The sequence below is a fragment of the Microtus pennsylvanicus genome, chromosome 13 (assembly GCF_037038515.1).
Source record: "Microtus pennsylvanicus isolate mMicPen1 chromosome 13, mMicPen1.hap1, whole genome shotgun sequence".
NCBI lineage: Eukaryota > Metazoa > Chordata > Mammalia > Rodentia > Cricetidae > Microtus > Microtus pennsylvanicus.
In genome coordinates this window covers 73,107,161-73,127,434 of record NC_134591.1, presented here as the reverse complement: position 1 = coordinate 73,127,434, position 20,274 = coordinate 73,107,161, and the positions used below count along the sequence as shown (strand labels likewise).

At 54.8% G+C, this 20,274-nt stretch overlaps 1 protein-coding gene across 1 annotated transcript; it reads left to right on the top strand.

Annotated features, from left to right (window-relative positions):
• The first annotated feature begins 2,486 nt into the window (after window positions 1-2,486).
• Efhd2 (EF-hand domain family member D2) lies at window positions 2,487-19,244 on the top strand. Its single transcript, XM_075946577.1, has 4 exons — window positions 2,487-2,875; window positions 15,492-15,639; window positions 16,618-16,752; window positions 17,656-19,244. The coding sequence occupies exons 1-4, from the start codon at window positions 2,574-2,576 to the stop codon at window positions 17,785-17,787; spliced, it is 717 nt and encodes a 238-aa protein (XP_075802692.1). The 5' UTR covers window positions 2,487-2,573; the 3' UTR covers window positions 17,788-19,244.
• Window positions 19,245-20,274: the final 1,030 nt, after the last annotated feature.

Sequence of the window (20,274 nt, the reverse complement as noted above, 5' to 3'; positions counted from 1 at the left end):
GCAGCCCCTTCCCATGATCTCACCACAGTGCAGTCAAACAGAGGCAAAACTGCCCCTAATTAAGACACGGCCTTGTCTGACAGAGCTAGGAGATGTGCTGGGAGCATAGTAGACAGCCGTGGTGATGGCAGCACCCGAGAAGCCGCAGCAGGAGAATCTCCTGTTTGAGGTCTGCACAGACCACATAGCAAGTTCAAGTCCTTGGACTACAAAGTGGAATTCTTTCTCAAAAACAAAACAAGACAAAAGATGGGGCTGAGCACATGGATCACATGGTAAAGTGATGCCCAGCAGACTCAAAGCCCTGGGTTCAGTCTCTGGCATCATATAAACAGGGTCCGAGGGCACACATCTTAAACTCCCAGCATATTTAGGAAGCTGAAAGATCAGAAACGTGTCATCCTCAGTTACACAGTGAGGTCAAGGCTAGCCTGGGCTAAGTGAAACCTACCTAAAATAAAGTCATAGGTTTAGGTAAACAGGCTTACCAGAGCTTTGAAGGTCACCTACCCACTTTGCAAGGACTGTTGGCACATACCTAGGCACTCGCAGTGTGATTTAAATATTCAAATCTTTGCCCCTCCCACCTCCATTCTTTGTTCCTGTGAAATCAGTAAACCCTGTTCCTTCCCTTCAGCCTTTTCACAAGCAAATGGATCAAAACACACAACACTATCAACAGGTAACTATCTTGGTTTTTAAGGAAACAAAATGGCAGGAGGATCTTTGTGAGTTCGAGGCCAGCCTGGTCTAGTTCCAGGACAGGCTCCAAAGCTACAGAGAAACCCTGTCTTGGAAAAAAAAAAATCTCTTAAACATAGCATCTTTATTAGACTTAACAACCTCACACTGAATCAAAATTTTGCATTTTCTAAACTATAGATTTCTTCGGGCGTCCATTTTATTCTTTCAAATACCTTTTCATTCTACAATGTTTCGAACGCATCCACAAATATTGATTGATTGTCTTCCTCTGCAAGTCACCTTCTGGGGTGTTCTCTGTCTCCACAGCATTGCCTTTTTAGCCTGCCCTCCTAGTGCTTTCTCTGCACCTTGTCTGTGGGAGTGGACAGTATCCGGGTCTCCAGGATCGTCCTAACATCTCAGAGAACAGACACCCCATCTGTGCCAGAGACTCTTGACTCCAGAGAATAAGGCTTTCCCAGGTGCCCCCAAAAAGCAACTTTTTGGACCCCGGTCCCAAAGGGCCCAGGTGTCAGGCTATGTGGGGCCTGGGGATCAGCATTATAGCTAGTGCCCCTGCAGTTGGCAACAGAGCACCTCAGCTTTGGGGTTTCATCCACTCGTTTGTTGAGACAAGGTCTTCCTATGCAGTCCTGGCTGGCCTAGAACTCCTGATGTAGACCAGGCTGATTTTGACCTTGCAGAGATTGCCCAGCCTCTGCCTCCTGAGTACTGAGTCTAAAGGCTGCACCACCATGCCCTACTCAAAGATATATTTTTAATTATGTGTCTGTAGGGGGAGGTGGTCCGTGCACAGGTGTGCAGGTGCATAAAGAGGCCAGAAGAGGGTCTTGAATCCCCTGAACCTGGAGTTCCCAGGCCTTTGTGACTTGCCATCTCTTACCCCCAAACCCCTATGTGGGTGCTAGGGACCGATCTTCAGTCCTCTGCAAGAGCAAAAATCACTCTCAACAACTGAGCCTTCTCTCCAACCCAGGTTGGGGGTTTTGAAGTGACCCACTAGATGACAGAGCCAAATCCTCTCTGAACTCTCCCTTTCCAGCGCCCATTCCTGAGCCTTTGGGGAGGAGGTATCTCCTCAGTGACTCCCATCAAGGAGGCTACATCAAGATCTCTCTGAAATCGCTCTAAGGTGGAGGCCCAGGCATCACCCAGAACAAGCAGCTATGTGCTGAATCATCGCGGAACAGGACGAGCCCCTTCCCCTTTCCCAGTTCTTTGGGGACCTTTGAGGACTTGGGTAGGGTGCCACCTCCTTTACAGTAACTGCCCCACCCTTGAAAGATGCCAGCCATTCTGACTCTGGGGACAATCTCAACTGGACTCCAGCGCCAGGGTCCACCTTCTTCAGATTCCCGCAACCTTATCAAGAACACCCAGTGTTTCACTACCAGTGTCTCCATGGCAACCGACAGGGTGTCAAGAGACACAAATGGTGGGGATTCCAGAGAAGGGGTTGCGGGGAGCGCCCCTCTCTAGTCCTAGAACACACATCCACCAAACGGATCCTTTTTCCCTCCCGCAGGATTGGGACACTCCCCACCACCAAAACAGGTTCTTTTCAGAGGTCTCCCGGGGACTCGGCGGTCTCCCAGAAGTCACCAGAGGAAAGCTGATGGTTTTTCACGGCGGGGAGGGGGGCGATGATGAAAAGCTGGGGCGCAGGATGCACTTGACCCCCTCCCCAGGGACCAAGAAAGACTGGGCGCGCAGCTCGGGCGGCAGGAGCCGGCCCAGGGGCGGGCGGTCCCCTAAGTCCCACCTTCGGGGCGGCGCCTGTCGGCGGGGAGTGTCAGGAAGAGGAAGAGCGCGGCCGGCTGTGCTGTGCAGAGCGGGGGCCCGGCCGAGGCAGCTGCGCGCGGGCCACCATGGCCACGGACGAGCTAGCCAGCAAGCTGAGCCGGAGGCTGCAGATGGAGGGCGAAGGCGGCGAAGCGACCGAGCAGCCGGGGCTCAATGGGGCGGCGGCGGCAGCCGGGGCTCCCGACGAGACTGCCCAGGCGCTGGGCAGCGCGGACGACGAGCTGAGCGCCAAGCTGCTGCGGCGCGCGGACCTCAACCAGGGCATCGGCGAGCCGCAGTCGCCCAGCCGCCGCGTCTTCAACCCCTACACCGAGTTCAAGGAGTTCTCCAGGAAGCAGATCAAAGACATGGAGAAGATGTTCAAGCAGTGAGTGCCCTCGCGCCCGGTTCCCTGCCACCCTAGACCCGGCCTCGGGCCCGAACCCCAGCATCCCCAGCCAGGCTCCCTCAGGACCCTGACTCACCAGGGTGGAGAACTCTGCCGCCCTTTCCGGAGGGCCACGAGGCTTCCAGACCCGCCACCCCAGCGCTGAAGTGGGTCTGGGGACCTCCCCCCATTTCCTGGCTCTGGCAATGACCCCCTCCTGGTGATGCTGCCCTCAGGATACCCCACATGGGTTGGGGACACCCGAGGTTCCTTCCAGATAATCACAGGTCCCTAGCGAGTCCCCACCAACACACAGGGTGCCTCTCACTATTAATGTTACTGAACCTACCACCCGACACCCACACACACCGAGAAAGGGCCGGTGTCTTCCCTTCCTCTTCCATCCCACTTGGACTCCCTATCCCCAAAGCGGTACAGGCGCCCCAGTGCCTCTCAAGGGGGGCCGTCCCGTTCTCGGCATCCGCGCCAGGCATATGCCTTTTACTAGGGTCCCTTGGTTTCTTTTGCTTAGCTCTGGTAGCTCTAGTTCTGGGTTGGGACTCACTCCCCCCCTCCCCCCGCACACACACCAAATTATTCTGTTTACTTGCTGTGGTGAAAAACCCTTCAGCCCTTCCCACCCCCTCCCACCCACCCTGTTGACCAGGTCCCATTTCCTTAACACTCAGGTGGGCTTGCTAGGAAAGGGCTCCTCTGTCCCTGTCCCCCATCTACAAACATGTAACTCCCCTATTATCCTTTCAGGGCAGAGTCCCCTCTGGCCTTAGACCCCCGCCATACACTGTGGGTGCACGTCTCTTCTCTCCGTACCCCTACACTCATCGGCCATGCAGTGATGACTCCCGCCACGCTTTCTGCCAGAAGGCTGCCCTCTCCTCAGCAATAGTCCCCCCCACACACTTCTCATACAATCCCTGGCACCCAACCTCTCTCTGGGCAAAAAGGGAGCCCCTTGCTCTGTGCCCTGCCTAGGGACTCCCACCCCTACCTTCCAGTTCCTATGATTCCAAGCTGTACCCTTACCAGGCTAGAAGGATGAATGCCCTCTAGACCTGTGGGCTCAGCCATTCCACATCCCACAAAATCAAGCAATGTGGCGGGGGGGAGAGAGACAGTACCCATGGGGGTAGGGATGGTGCCAGTGCCCCTCCATATGCCGGCCATCCCTACTTCCTGTCACATCACCTACGGTTCCTGGAAAGGGAACGGTCAGTCCTATAGGTACTAGACCGGAGTGCATGCCAGATGGGGCAAAAACCAGCACAGCTGAGCTCTGGGTGGCGTCCGCAGGGAGCCCTAGAGCCGACAACAGTGGGCAGGTAAAGGATTGGCAGCCCCACCCAGTGGACAGTGCCCAGACACCAACCAGGAAGCCAGGAAGGGGGCGTTCCCTACAGCCAGGGTTCAGAGAGGTTCTTCCCACTTCTCCTCCACACCCACAGCCAGCCCTCCCGTGGGAAGAGGGTTAGGTTCCCAGCCCTGGGTGACTAGAAGCCCCTGCTGTTACTATAATGCCACCCCAGACCTCTCCATGGAGGTTAAAGGCTAGAGGACACCCCTGCTTCAGGCTCCACTGAATCCACACTTGCTTTTGAACCCGAGGCCAGCTGTGACTTACAGGTAGAGCTGCCCTGTGGGGCAGTCCAGAGGCCGTTCACACGTATCGTAGATTCCCGAAGCGATAGGGTTGAGAAGGAGCTCACGCCTGCCTCCCACCAACCCCGTGACCCGGGATGGTTACATCACCCTTGCAGAGATGGAGTCCAGCCACAGACTATTACTTGCCAGGACTTCACAGTTCCAAAATGGCAGGATCAGGATTCGAACTCAGACCGGCAGCTCCAAAAGCCATGGTCTGCCCTTCAGACTTTTCTGTCACAGACAGATACCTGTGTCAGTGTCTCGAAATATACCCCAACACCCCTTTCTGTGTGTGTAGCTGACTTTCCCCCGTGTGGCCGCCACCAGCCCATTTTCCCCTACTCCTCAATCACTCTTCTCTTGTGTTTCTATAGTATTCTTATCCCCCAAACCATAGCAAAGTTTTGGGAACCCAGATACCCCTAAAGAACAAGCTTGAGAGAAATAACTTTGGTGGAGAACCAGTAGGGAGAATGGTCTGCAAGCTGTGCGCTTGCAAAGAGCCCTCAATTTCCACAGGCTGTTTTTGGGGGAACGAGTTTGATGGAGAACTTCTGTGGACTCCTCAGAGCTGCCTCCTGGCACTAGCTGCTTGCTGGGTGTTGGGAGGGGTGGCAGGGCAGGAAGGGACCAGACAACTGGACCTCAGGGGAAGGAAGTGCCACTCGCCAGAGTCCCCCTGGCTGGGGCACAAAGCTGCTGATGTTGTATTCAGGGAAACAAGGCCTTACTGTGCCCGTTGAGCCCAGCCCAGCCGAATCCCGGCTGGGAACCACCACAGAAGGCCTCTCCAAGCACAGAAGGCTTGTTCTGCTTCCACTGTGCGAGTGGCTGCTGCCTCCTGGGGCCCAGCAGGTCCCAGGATCGCAGCCAGGGCTTGGTGGAGAGCAGGGGGGCAGGGAGGAGAGGAAGTCGGTGTGCCTGGGAAGCGAAGATGGCTTTTCTTTGGCAGCCACAGCTAGGAGGTATCGTCCCTGGACCTCAGTCTACCCAAGTGCAAGGGGGAATAGGTGGTGTGCTCTTATGTTCCAGCCTTATTCCGTCAGGGTCTTGAGCCTTGATGCTCACCAGAACTTCTGTGCAATCTCTTGGTCCTTCTATTCAGTGTGGATGAGCAGATGTGCCCCTAGGTCAGTCAGTGGTGGAGGGAGAATGGGAAGAAACAGCAGCAGGCTCTGCCATCCGCCACATTGCCAGCTGACTCCAGCCCTTCTCCCCATTTTACAGACAGGGAAACTGAGACCCAGGAAAGAGAAATGGCCTGCTTAGGATTATAGGTTTTCCTGAAGGTAGGACTTAGAGATGACACTGGCTGAGTTTTGCCTGCCGCCAAGCATAGAGACCGTGTATCTTAGAGCCTGTAGCCTTTCTCTCTCTCTCTCTCTCTCTCTCTCTCTCTCTCTCTCTCTCTCTCTCTCTCTCTCCTCTCCTCCCTCTCTCTCTCTCTCTCTCTCTCTCTCTCTCTCTCTCCCCTTGCCACCCTCTCCTCCCCTCTATCTGCCCACTCATTCAGAGTTGTTTCTAGAAGCTTCCAAGGCAAAAAAAAAAAAGATGTGGAACAGACCCACAAAATTTCGGGGATGGCTACCCTTGCGCTGACAGCAGCCTCGGGAGAGCTCTGGAGGGTTCTCTCTGTAAGCTGACACCTGCCTGCCTTTCAGGCAGCCATGTAACTGTGAATCTGCTGTAGAATCGGAGGAAGGTGCCCTAGTTCCTTGTCCTGCCTGGCCCTCACTGGCCCTGTCCCTCTGCCTAGCCTCCTCCCAGCCCGCTTCATCTCACGACCCCTTGCGTCAGGCAGGATATCTTCCCTTTCCTTCTGGCCGCAGCTTTTCATCACAAGCTCCTGGGGCCACTGTCCTTCCCTCTCTTCCCTTCCTGCAGGCCTGGGTGGCCGCGGACCTAACCACACGTGAACCTTGAGCACCTTACTTAACCCTTTCTGGGCCGCTTTCCTGATCCTGATAGTGCTTTCAAGTCTCAGCCAAGTACCTGGCACAGAATCGATACTTACTAAGTTACTGGTATCACAATCCCAAGTCCAGCATATGCCCTGGCTCTGGTGGCGGTCATCAGCGCTGACACTGAGGTAGCTCGAAATGAGCCTCTGACTGCCTCCGCTTCCCCCCAGCGGAGCTACCAGGCTGTTAGGCTGGCAGCCGTCCTTTGCTTTGGGCTAGAATGACGGAGATCCAGCCCATGAACCTCTTTCCTCTGCCCAACAGACGCTCTGATTGACAGCTACATATTGCTTTGATAAATAACAAAAATAGAGAAATGAATGCATTATCACTTAATTACGTGGAAGGCAGGTGGCAGAAGAAAAGGGAAGAGCAAACAGCAGCCCTCGGAGTGGCACAAAACTGGGACACAGCCCCTTGTCACCCAGCTGGGCTGCTCTGGGCAGGGTACAGGGCCTCTGAGCCTCTCTTTCTCCTGGGCCTGGAGGACCTAGCTGGCCAAGTGCTAAGAATTGAGTGTGTGAAACCAGAAACAGCACAGACAGGGTCTGGGGACTTTTAAGGTCATGAGTGGTCTTAGAAGACAGGGGTGCTGCCTGCCACCCCACATCTAGCTTCCTAAGTTTTTGCATATGCAAATTCCAGCCAAGGGCCTTAGAGAACCTCATGGGAGTCTGGCGGAGGGCCAGTCATGGGAGGCTTTTGTATTTTTACCCTCTGAAAAGACTGCAGCCTCTTGTGGGTGCTGTCAAGCTTAAGCTGTCCCAGGTCCCTGGCCTTATTAGAGAGAGTGCCTAGGGAACTCACCTGTACCTTAAGGGGTCAATTTAGACCACAAGCCTCAAAGGCTGAGTCACTTGACACAAATCCTGCCTGTGAGTTGTGTGACTAGATCCAGGAGGCTAGTGGGGTGGGGGTGGGTGTTGATCTTGCAGAAGTCAGAGCATAGCTTGGTGGGGGTTGGGGTGCCTCAAGCCCCAGGGAGGGAGGATTCCCAACAGAGGGCCCCTTCTTTCCTCCCACTTCCCCTCTGCATCTGAGTCACCTCCCCTCCCCCACCCCTTCTGGGGACTTCCTATCTGCCCTCTTCTCTCTCCTTCACACTTTCGGTCGCCTGAGGTCCAGGCTCGGCTTCAGCTGGAAGAGTCCGGGCTCCAGGGTCCTCAGTGCTGCCAGAGGCAGGTCAGTGGCTGGTTCTGCAAGGCCAGCCCGGCTGAGGTGTTAGTGGCTTTGCAGCCTCGCAAGGACAAGTCCCCACACCCTGCAGCCACTAACTTCCTTCTGGCTGCCCGGCAGCCTTCCTGATGGACTTCTGCTTTACTAGAAGAGAGGCTGCGGAACCAGGCAGGTGTGAGGAGCTGGGACTGGGCGGACAGTACCGAGCAGGAAGTTCTTACTTGGCTGATGAATGGGGCCACTACTGACCCACAGGGTGCCAGGACACGAGTTCTCCTCTTCTATTAGTTGTTATGATTGTTGTTTTATGTATACGGGTGCTTTGTCTGCACTGGATTCCCTGGAACTGGAGTTATAGACTGTTGTAGCCTCCGTATGGGTGCCGGGAATAGAACCCAGATCCTCTGCAGGAGCAGCAAGTGCTCTTAACCACTGAGTCATCTCTCCAGCCCAGCCGGCTCCCTTCTTAATACTTTCCTAACATCCCTGCAAGATCCCCACCACCCACTTCACAGGTAGGGAGACTGAGTCTCAGAAGATTAAGGTCCCATAGCTAGTGAGTGGCAGAGGCATCGCTTCATCCTGGGTCTGACTCCGGACCCTGATTCCTCCCTCACGGGATCCATAGACCTTCAGCATTGTGCCCTAAAGTGGTCAGTTCAGAATATGCCTCTCCACAAGTCTCCCTGTGCGCAAGGGCCTCCCCAGCCTGGTGGAGCAGGCCTGTCATCCCAGCTGCTCAGGAGGCTGAGGCAGGAGGATAGAACATCCAAGGCCAACCTGTGCTGCAAAGTGGGTTCAAGACCAGCCTGGGCAACTTGGTGAGACCTTAGCATGCATGAGGCCCTGGGGTTCGTCCCCAGTACCACTAAGGAAGAAAGTAACAGGCTCCTGCCACGTCCGTTACGGGTGACTGTAGGGTGGCAGGTGATTTTGTCTGTCTGAGCTGTTCAGGAATAAGATGAATGGAGTCAGGCGTATGTAACCCCACTCACCAGATTATATTAGGCATTAAGTAACGGTCTCCACGATCACTATCATAAGTGATGATTAAGGGTGGGTGGGAAGTAGAGCAGAGACAGGAGGCTCCCACGTTGTTACCTCGGCTCAGCCTGTGGGTGGTGTCAGACTTGGGGTTAAGACAACCCTGAGCCACCACAGCCTCCAAGCAAGTAATTGTCAGCTCGGGGACTCTCGTAGGACCCTCAGGCTCTCGGGAAGCCTAGGGCTGGAGGACTGGGAGCATGGCAGCCTGGTCCCTCCCTAAATCCCCCTGACTTAGGTCAGGCAATCAAAGTCACATTCTACTCTAAGGAGAGGAAGGAGAAGTGATGCTTGTCTGGCTTTTCCCATGAGTCAGTCAGTGGGGGTGGGGACATGCCATGCTGTCCCTGCTGAGCTGTCCTTCCTGGGACCCACCTGCACTTCCCATAGAGACAAGCAGGCAGGCCCAGGCTGGCCAGAAGAGCTAGCAAGGTGTCACTTACCCTCAAGGATACCTTCCCATCTCTCAAGATAGAGAGGCTGAGGAGCCACTGAGACCCCCTCCTACACAGGATGGGGGAGGCCCCAGAATACAGCCACTTAATGGTTAGAATAGAATTAATAGGTTTGAAGCGTCTGTGGTTGCCCCTTTCTATTCATGATTACACTTATTCCTTAATAATCCTGAAAATAGATATTCATGATGATAGTGTAGCACATAGACAGGGGACCCCGAACCTATAAACAGCACCCCTTCCGCAGTCTGTCCTGTGGCCCCTTGGAGCCAGCCAGCAGCACAAGCCCGGGCTGGGTGCCAGAAGGGACAGAATGTAGTTCCCTGTGCCCCTTCCCTTTGCTGGTGCGAGAGCTGTGATAGTGGCTTTGCATCTCAGCCAATAGGCAGGGATGGGGACTGGGGGGGGGGGGAAGCAATCAATGCGATGCGTCCAATGGCAAAAGGAACAGTGAGCCTCCTGCTCTCGGAGGTATTCAAGACACCAAGCGGAGAGAAGTGCACGGGCATTTGGCCCTTACTGGGGGAGGGGGCGTGGTGAAATGACCTCCGCTGCACTATCCTTTGCAGCTCTGGAGCTCTCCCACGAAGGTCTGGAAGCATCGGGAGCTAGCGCGGTTCTTATCACATTTGTACCCCGCTGTACCCGTGTCCCCACCGACCTTGGCCCGTGTACTTCCTTTCTGTGTCTCAGTCTCCTTGTCTGTTGAAACGGGATGTCTGTACTGGGAGTCTGACACAGCACGCTTGGCCCAGGACCCAGCATATGGTAAGGTGTTCATCAAAGCCTCCACGAAGGATAACCTTGTGACAGGAGCCCTGCCTGGTCACTGGAGCCAGGCGCTGCCCACTTTGGTGACTCTGGATGAACAGAAGTTAGGGAGGGGAGAGTTGAAGCTAGGAGGAAGCCAGCTTCTTTATAGGACCACAGTTAGGCCGAAAGACAGGGTCTGCCTGGGTGGCAGCTGTAGGGAGGGTGATGGGAGGGATTTTTGTCGCTGGCATCCGGGGCAGCAGCTGCTGAGTCCTCCCCTAGTTGAGAACTATGCAGGGGGAGGCAGGCAGGAATGTGGGCCGGATGCCAGGCCCGCAGCCTCCCTCCACTGCTGGGAAAAGGTGCTGAGCTCCAAAGCCTGAGAGTTTCGTTGACAGAATTGGGTGACATTGACCCTTCTGGGCCAACCTCCCCACCTCACCTACGTACTTGAAAAACGTGAGACTCTTCCCACCCCAGTGGTCCAGGAGGAAGAAGGAGGCAGAAGGATGGGACGAGCTCAGCTGGTAGAACCCCACCTGCTGTGTGACTCTGGGTTTATCACTGCCCACTCTGGTGGACCAGGCTATGTGGATGAACCCTGAAGGGCTAACCTTTCATTTCCTGGATCCGCTGAGCTTCAATTCCTGCTCAGAAGGGCATTTAGGGTAAGTGGCCTCCCCAGCCAAGGTCTCGGGCTTCACTGGCTTGGAGGCATGGGGACAGCCACCACCGTCACCTCCCTTTCCTACAGACAGAAAGCAGGGAGATTTGGAACTGTGCAGCTTGAGGCTCCTTCTCCTTCAGCTTAGCCAGACCCCTAAGTCAGGCCTAGTAGGGGACAAGTAGGTTACAGAGGAGGGGAAATTCTGGGGAGCCCCTTTGTCATTATCCAGACAGATACACCTCCCACCCACCCCCACCCTGGTCACTTCCACCTAAGCCTCTCCTCCCAGCCCTGCACCATCAAGCCCTAAGCAGGGGTTCTTTTTTTCTTTGTTTTTAAGACTGCCCTAGCTGGCCTTGAACTCTCTTCTGTAAACCAAGCTGACCTCAAACTCACTGCAATCTTCTTGCCCCTGTCTTCCAAATGCGCACGCACCTGATCCTAGATATGTGTGTATCTATGTACATTTTATGATGCAGTACCCCAGAAGGCCAAAAGAGGGAGTCGGATCCTGTGGAGCTGGAGTTAAAGTGAAGAGCTGCCTGACCGGGATGCTGTGAACCAGACCCTGGTCTTTATGATCGAGCATCAATGCTTTGGGCTCCAGGGTGGCTTTTATTATTCCATTGTTGCTGCCCTTTTCATAGTAAGGGAGTGAGATGCTCAGTGCAGTATCTGGTGCGTGATCTTGATGACATTAACAGGTTTTAGGCACCTACTGTGTGCTGGCCACTTTATAGCAGCCTTTACCCTTTCATATCCCTAAAGGCAGGCGATAGCATTTGGTTATTATTGCCAATTAGTGTGTATTAAGTACCTGCTACGGGCCTGGCCCTGTGCTGAGTCAGCTTGAACCATCTCCCAATTCTCGCCTCAATCCCAAAATGAGTTCTTTAATCTGTATGTAGGAATGGTGGAGGTAAGGGTCGTGGGGACAGGCGGCCAGCAAGGCCACCCAGCCAGCAGAGGCAGAACTGAGGTTTGGATTCGATGTGAGCATGCAATCAAGTCTTCAGTCAGGCTAGCCCTGCCAACCCAGCCTTAGGCCACATCAGGACTTCAGGCACATCACAGATGTACATGTTTAGGGTCTTTGGGGGAATGGTCACCTCCCCCAGGACCACCTCGCACCAGGCTTCTGGCTCTATGTCACCTGGCTGAGGACTGGTATTTCTTTTGGAACTGTTGCCAGCTCCTGCATTGTCCCCCAGGGACTGGAATCTGCCTGGGTTGGAGCCCAGCCCTAGTAATTGATTGACCTTTTGATTGATGTAGACTGCGGTTTGGGGCCTGGCCTGGCCCAGTCTGAAGCTGCCAGAAACCAGGGAATCCACAGCCCGACTTGACATACAAGTTTAGATATGGTGTATGCTTCCTTTAGACTGAGTTGTTCTGGCTTTGAAAGAAGCATAGACCCTTGAATGTAGGTCCAGCTGGGGACCCAGAAAAACAAGGGACATGTGCCTCCCAAGCTGGGGTGTGAATCCCAAGCTAGTTCCCTCCTCAGTGTTCTTGCTCCCTGTCCTGACCAGCTATGATTGCTAAGCATATGAAAATAAAGTGCCTGGCACGTGGTGGTTCCTTGGCAAGATAACGAAATCTCACTGTGATAGATAGCTACCATGCAGAGGTAGCTACCCTTGAATGGACTCTTTGCTGAGGGTTTGGCATCTGTGAGCCCAGGTAGTTCTCCTGGTAACCAAGAGGCACCATGACATCTAGGTTTCTCCACTACGGCCCAGTAACATTTAGGACCCCTGACGGTTAATTTCAATTTGTCAGCTTGCCACAATTTAGAATCCCCTGAAAGGGGACCTCAAGGAGGGATTGTCTAGGTTGGCCTATGGGCATGTCTATAGGGGACTGTATTATGCTAATAGATGTGGGAAGACCAAGTGTAGGACTGGGCCTCACCACTCCCTAGGTTTGGGGTTTTATTTACATAACAGCATTATTTCCTTCCTGTACTTGGACCAAAAGCAATTTGAGGAGAAGAGGATTTATTTGGCTTACACGTCAATATCATAGACCATCATTGGGAGACAGCAGGACAGACCTCAAGTAGGAACTTGAAGCAGGAACCATGGAAGAATGCCGCTTCCTCTGGTCCCTGCTCAGCTAGCTTCCCAATACAGCCCAGGACCACAGCCCAGGGAATGGCGCCGCCCACATGGGCTGGGCCCTCAATTAGCCACCAGGGCAATCCTCTCCAGAGAGACCTGCAGGCCAATCTGATATGGGCAAACCCTTAATTGAGATTCCCTTCTCAGATGACGCCAGGCTGTGTCAAGTTGACAATTAGCGCTAACTAGGGCAAGTAGGGAAAATGAGCGGAGTAGCAGCGAGCGTGCCAGCGTGCGTTCATCCACTCTGCCCTGCTGGGTACCATGGGGCCAGTAGCTTCAAGCTCTTGCCTTGACTTCCCCAGCCTTCGTGGCTGTAACCTGGAATTGGAGAAAAAAGGCCCCTTTCCCTCCCAGCTGCTTTGTGTCAGGCTGTTTTAGCACAGCCTCGGGAAAGAGGCTAAGACAGGGTCGGACCGTTTCTTCTTAGGATGCTGGATGCTGTAGGCATCTTCGTGGGTGTTTGTTCAGTAGAACCCATGACTCCAAGAATGGGTCTGGATGGTACCAGATGTCCCTCAAAGGACACGCATTCTGCGTTGTGCTGAGGGGGAGCCCAGGCCGTCTGACATCAGAACTATGATGTGCCCTTCACTGGGGGGCTTTGTAGTGCCAAGGGGCACAGAGGAGAGGCATCCTTATGTCTTGCCCTGGGAAAGGCAAGCCCCTCATCGGGCACTCCTCTTGTTAAAGGCACGCAGCAGGTACCCAGCCCTCCACCACCTGCAGACATCCCGCGGTGACAGAAAGGGTACCCAGTCACCTTGCGGCCCTTCCTGCTGTGGATGGAGGCCATGACACCCTTGCCTGCCTCACTGCCACCCCACCACATCCTCTCTCACACTTGCCCCCCCCCAGCAGTCCCTCCGCCCTCAGGGCCATCTCGCCTGCCTGTCCCCCGCCCAGCCCTCTCACTCTGTAGGGAATCCATGGTCCCGTGTTCTCTGTGCTTCATTACTGACTCACTCAGGCATGAACTATTTATACCCCTCATACGGATGCTCGTCTTGGCGTTCCCGGCAGACACTGTTCTGCACGTGGCTGCGGGACACAGGAGGAGGCTGGGCAGAGACAGACAGATTGATAAGTGCATCAGCCTAACAGGCCTGGGATACCAGCCCAGCTCCTTTACTGCTGTGCGACCTTGGCCAGGTCAGTTAGCCTCTCTGAGCCTCTGGTTATGAAAAGTGTTAAAGTAAGCACTAAAGCTCCCACCCAAAAGGCTGTTTTCAATTCCTGGGGGCCGTTAGATGTCTCCAGTTGGGCGTGGCTGTATGTAACTGGTGAGGGATGGGCGGCTGGCTCGATCGCGTCTGCCCCCACTAAAGGGAAGCCCATAGATAAGAGGGAAGGCACTCAGTGTCTGTAACTGAGTGCCTTGTGTCAGACTGTCGTCATCTGTCCATCTGTCCAGCTGACGGCCTCGGGTACCAGAAAAGCCCCGCATGCCGCCCTGTCCCAGGAGACAGTCACCCTGACAGGAAGACCCGATGGACCTGCAAGCAAAGCCATTGCTTCAGGTGTGGGCAGCACTTTACCAGTTAGGGAATGAGCTGGAGGCCACTTCTGGTCACTCACAACACAAGGAGTGTGGCCATAGGGAAGGGACACTTAGACCCTGTTCTCACCCATCCCAGTCTCCACCACGCTGTTGGTGGCAGAGGAAAGAAGGGAAAGGCAGGGACAGGCCTCGTTATCAACTGGTTCTGTGCCAGGCTGCCCAGCAACCCCCCGCCACTCCCTGCAGGCTCCCAGAACAGCCCGTTCCTGGACACACCCAAGGCCGCTGCCCCGCTGTGACCATGGCCTTGCCTCGCCTCCCTCCTGGCACGGGACTCCACGAAGGCCACTGAGACTCTTGGCTCTGGATTCCTTCCTGAGTCGCTTAATTCAGCAGTCTGAGCACCTATCGGGTGCTTCTCACTCTCTCCCCTGGAACCTAGCATGAGCCGGAACAGAAGTCAGATCCATCAGATCCCCTTGTGAAGGGTGCGGTGTGAAAGGAGTCGCTGGTCCCATGTGAAGGGACGTGGCTTTAGTGGTGGGGCGGAATGTGCACCACAAAAAAGTAAATAGTGGGGCATGACGGCGCACGCCTGCCTGTAGTCCCAACATGTGGGAGGCAGGGGCTTGCTGTAAGTGCAAGGGCAGCCTGGGCTACATAGTGACTTTCAGGACAACCGGGGATGCATAGTGAGACTGTGTTTAAAAAAATAAGAGACCACCTTCCACGCCATCCTCTGACCACTGGGAATTATTTTGCACTCTCTGCCCGCCCACCCCACACACACATACAGGAGACAGTTGGCAGTGTTGGCAGGACATCTGGCTGCGTCGCCCAGGAGGGCTCCTTCTGTGACCATTCAACAGTGCACAGGGCAGCCCCCAGAGCAAAGAGCATCTCAGCCCCAGCTCACAAGGGCCTACCACCTTACTGGAGGCACAGATCCTGGAGGGTGAGCCTGAGACACCCCTCAAGTGCCTGTAGAGGTTCCTGGACCAGATAGCTGGATCCACGGGCATGGTCGAAGCTCTTCTTGCTTCCTGCTCACCCCACACTCAGGACGGGAGGCGGTGGCTTCCTCCCTCAAGCCTCGGGTTCGTGTGAGAATCAGCATTGTTTCAAATACAGGATGCTGCCCCAGCATGTGGTAAGGTCCCTTCCAGCTCTGATAGGAAGACACTGACCACTTCCTGGATCCCAGGCTTGTGGCCTCCCTACATGGTCAGACGTGAGGCACATCCTGGTACCCTTAAGCCTCTCTGTGTCCACAGGTATGATGCTGGCAGGGATGGCTTCATCGACCTGATGGAACTGAAACTCATGATGGAGAAACTGGGGGCCCCCCAGACTCACCTGGGCCTGAAGAGCATGATCAACGAGGTGGATGAGGACTTTGACAGCAAACTCAGCTTCCGGGAGGTGAGTTTGTCCTCTGCAGACTGCTCCCTAGCCTACCACACCTGAGCACTGGGTGGCCTTTGCTATGGAATGGCACTGTCATTGAGCAACAGACTGTGGATACCTGATAGCTATGTGAGGCTTGCGAGGCATTCTTGGCAGGTGTCCTCCTGCCAAGTGCCAGGATTATAGATGTAAGCCACCACAACCAGCTGTTTTGGATGACTTCTATCTACCCAGCTGAGTTGTAGGAAAGGCTGCGTAGTCTGATCTAGAAGGGGAGGCACCTGGGACGCATGCTTGGCTCAGAGGAAAGGGAGTGGTGCCTGCTACCAAGCTAGGTAGCCTCACATTCTCTGAGGCAGAAGCTGTGGGCCAGCCTATTTAGGAATTGGCGGGAGGGATGAAGGTCAAAGCGTGACGGCTGTGGTCCTAGGTCCTGAAGAGCATGGGTTGCGTATTTGGGGAGACGGGTGCTCAGGGAGCCCTGGCCCTTACAGCTTGCAGGAGGTCGGGGAGAGAGGAGGTGTCACGGGCTTCTTAGGGTGCCGGAGGTGACAAGAGGCCTGAGAAGAACATCAGCATGGCCATGGGAACGGGTTGGGGTCAGAGCATCCATTCCCATCTGGCACTTAAGCCTTTTGCCACCTCCGAACCATCTTCCAAACCACAGAATGGGAGCGAGCCCCCCACCCACCCACCCAGGCTTTGGGAATGAAATACAGTGCAGATTTATGCGGGGGAACCGTGGATGACAAACAGGAGAGGCAGGCTGAGCTGTGGGTGGGAGCTGGGTGTGGTCCTTAGCTGAAGGCCCTGGCGAGGTCCACCAGGAAGGTGGGACTGATGGGGACTGAAACCCAGCTCTGGCTCCCAGCCCTGCCGGTGAGCACATAGCTCTGCCTTTCTACAGAGATCTGAGCCCAGGCTTGGGTGTGGCCCGGGACTTTGGTCCACTCGTACCTTGCTGACCCCTGACCCCGCGTCTCCCCTCCACAGTTCCTTCTGATCTTCCGCAAGGCAGCAGCAGGGGAGTTGCAGGAAGACAGTGGCTTGCACGTCCTGGCCCGCCTCTCGGAGATCGACGTCTCCACAGAGGGCGTGAAGGGTGCCAAGAACTTCTTCGAGGCGAAGGTGAGGAGCCAGGGACTGCACGTGGTCCAGCTATGTAATGGCACGGCTCAGACTGGGGACTGGCTCAGTCCCTCCCTATCCCAGTTGAGCCAGCTCTTGTGGGGTGTGCAGGGCTAGGGGCTCTTAAAGAGGGAGACAGCCAGCATTGCTCCCTAGACACCCTGCCCTGTCAGCCCTACCCTGGAGGAAGCCGGGCAGGGGTGGAGGGGGTCCTCAGACCTCATATATCTGTATGTACAACACATGCATAGATGGGGGGACACATTGGGTCCAATGACTCCTGAGTCCTGCCCACCCAGGCCCCCCACCTTTCCTTAGTTCTCTTTTCCAGACTAAGACCTCTGCTTCCCAAGGCTGCCCTGCCTCCCCTCTTTCAACCTTTGATAGAGATGTCAGGGTCCATCAGCAGACCTATATGCTCACCTTAGGACAGGACATCAAGTGCGCCATTCCTGCCTGCAGAGCCCGGCACTGCTCTGCCAGTGACTATTCTGTCTCTGTCTCTGTCTCTCATTCTTTCTCCGTCTCTGAGGGACAGGGTCTCACACAACCCAGGCTGGCCTTGAACTCTGACCCTCCTGCTTCTGTCCCAGCCTGTGCTGGGATCACAGGTGTTCAGCACCATGCCCCATTTTTTTTTTTAAGTACAGCTCAAACCCAGGCCGTCATGCATGCTAGGCGAGCATTTTACCAGTTATACCTTATCAGTGTGTTATTTTACCTTTCCCCCACGAGCCCCTGGGGTCAGTCAGTGTGTGCCAGGTTCTGTGTGGAGAGAGACTGAGGCATGGAGGGGGAACCATGGCTCACGTGGACCAGTGTCGGGGAGCCTGGGGCAGAAGGTGAGCAGCTCCCAGGGGTGCTGTGGACACCGCGTCCCTGACCTGTCACCCTCGCTCCCAGGTCCAGGCCATCAATGTGTCCAGCCGCTTTGAGGAGGAGATCAAAGCCGAGCAAGAGGAAAGGAAGAAGCAGGCCGAGGAGGTGAAACAGCGGAAAGCGGCCTTCAAGGAACTGCAATCCACCTTCAAGTAGCCAGGGCCGAGGCCGAGCCCCAGCCCTGCCCAGTGTGCAGTCTGGGGGCACGGATGGGCACGGGAGACCTGTGGGAGACAGGCCTGAGTCCTGGTCTGTGTGTGCCAGGACTACTACTAAAATCTAAACTGTACGTGAATGGATCTCACTGAGGAGTCTCCCCGGTGATTGGGCCAGTCCCTGCTCCCTCCCGCTGTCCCTGAGGCTGTGACACCAGACACCAGCATCCTCTGTCTGGCCACCCTGCTGCCTGCTCTAGCCCAGTTCCAGCCCATTCACCATGCCCCTGCCTTGTCTACCAGCTACTTTCTCCACCCACCCACCCTTAACTATAGGCCGCCCGCCCTGGGCCTTGATGGCCCCTTCCTAAATAAGGACCAGCAGAGAGAGTCAGTCCTCTCCCCAGGACTCTCCCTTTCAGGCCCTTCTCTGCTGGGCGTGGAAGGACTCCTGTTTTGATGAAGAGATCCAGGTCCTAGCCCTCTAGGCTGATATGAATCTGGCTAGAAGTGGAGGGACTCCTATTTTGATGAAGAGACCCAGGCCCTAACACTGTAGGCTAATAAAAAAAATGGGGCCCAGGCAGGGTGAAGGCCACTGAATCTACCTCACAGGCTGCACTCTGCTAGGCATGTCGTGGGGACATGAGTGACAGGGCTCTGTGGGGAGGGGCAGCTATGTCCATTTCTGACACCCTACCCCGAGAACAAGCTGAGGGTCCCAAGGGGCTGGGGTGGGGTGCCAAGGGATTGGCCTTCCTAGGGACCTCAGCACTCTGCCTCAGAGTGCCTGATGTGTTTGTGTACTGGGACAAGGGCACAGGGCTGGCACCCCCTTTCACACGTATCCTTCCCTGCGTTTGTCACCAGTGACAACGCCCGCCTGTCACGCCCACCCCTAGAACGCATGGGGGTTCCCCAAGCCCACCCATCGCCAGGCAGGCCATAGTGAAGCGTGTGCTGTTCGTCCGTAGCTCCCATGTGCTTGCTCACGTGTGTGTGTATGTGTGTGTATGTGTATCTGTTGCCGTGTTGGTGAAACTGTGACGTCACCCAGTCTTAAGTGAACGGCCGTAATGGCCGCGTTTCTGCAGCGTTCAGTGTGCCACCGCTTTTGGAAGCCGATGACTTTATTTTACCACAGCTCCAGGAGTCCCCAGTTCCCCCTGTGGGACTCGCAAAGGTTTTATTTTTTCGGCCTTAGCACCCATGAGAACCAGAGGGACCGAGCCCAGCCCAGCCCAGCAGCTATGGCCCTGGCTTGTGTTTGCCTTAGTGGATATGTTTATACAGATGGATATAAATTCCCTTTGCTTTTGGCTTTTTGCATTTTATTTTTTTGCCCTCCCTCTCACCACCTCTCCCCGCTCCGCTCCCCTCAAAAGAAAACAGCTACTTCTTCATTCAGTGGTACGATTATTTTTTTTAACTAAAATGAGATAAAAGTCTATATTCTTATGTGTGTGTGGTTTTTGATGGCTCACTGGAGAGGGCAGAGGATGGGACAAGGATAAAGGTCAACTGGATTTGGGCAGTCATGTCAGGAGCCTGGGGAGGACTGTGAGGTTGGGCCCTTAGCGCCTTTGAAACACTACCAGTCCAAACACAACGTATATTAAACTCATTTCATCCTGAAAGAAGCTCACTGAAGGGCACTGTCTTTTAAAACCCTTTTAAAGAATGGGGGGTGGGTTGGAGAGAGGTTAAGAGCACTGGCTGCTCTTCCAGAGGATCCAGGTTCAATTCCCAGCAACTACATGGTGGCTCACAACCATCTCTAGTGAGATCCAGTGCCCTCTACTGCCTTAAAGGCATATATGGAGATAAAGCACTCATATACATAAAATAAATAAGTCTTTAAGTAGATAATAGATATAAAGAATAGGGAGGCCTAAGGTGGCCAGGCACACAGACCAATTGGAGCTAGCCCACGGCCCGTGCGTGCCACCTGACCCCAAATGATGACCAGGACCAGATGTGGTGCATGCCCCTCAACCCAGCCTTCTCAAGCCTGAGTTGGCCTGGACTACACTGCAAGACCCTGTCTAAAGAAACTAAGAAAATCCTCCGGAAAGAGGTTCAGAATCAGTGAGTCCCCATGGTACAGATACCCACCATGCTCAGCGTCCCTGGAGTGGGGGAGAGGCTGCAGTGGTGGCACCAGCAGCTGCCCCTGTGGCGCCCGTGGCATCCGGGTCCCCATTGCCAAACATGTAGGTAGACCGGTCTTTGCAGACTTGTGGTCAGACAGCCTAAGCAGAGTGGGGGGACGTTTCTGATTTGTCTACATTCTTCTGCCCCCATGTGGCTATGCGTGGAATTGCAGCATCAGGTGGCCCATTGCCCCTTTCTCAGTCTGGCTGACTTTATAGAATATCAAAGATGACCAGATATTAACACAACCACTCACAACCTCCTGGATGGAAAAAGTTGTCAGTTCTTCCCTTAAAGAAGAAAGCTTTGTTTCCAGAATTGTTCAACAATTCAG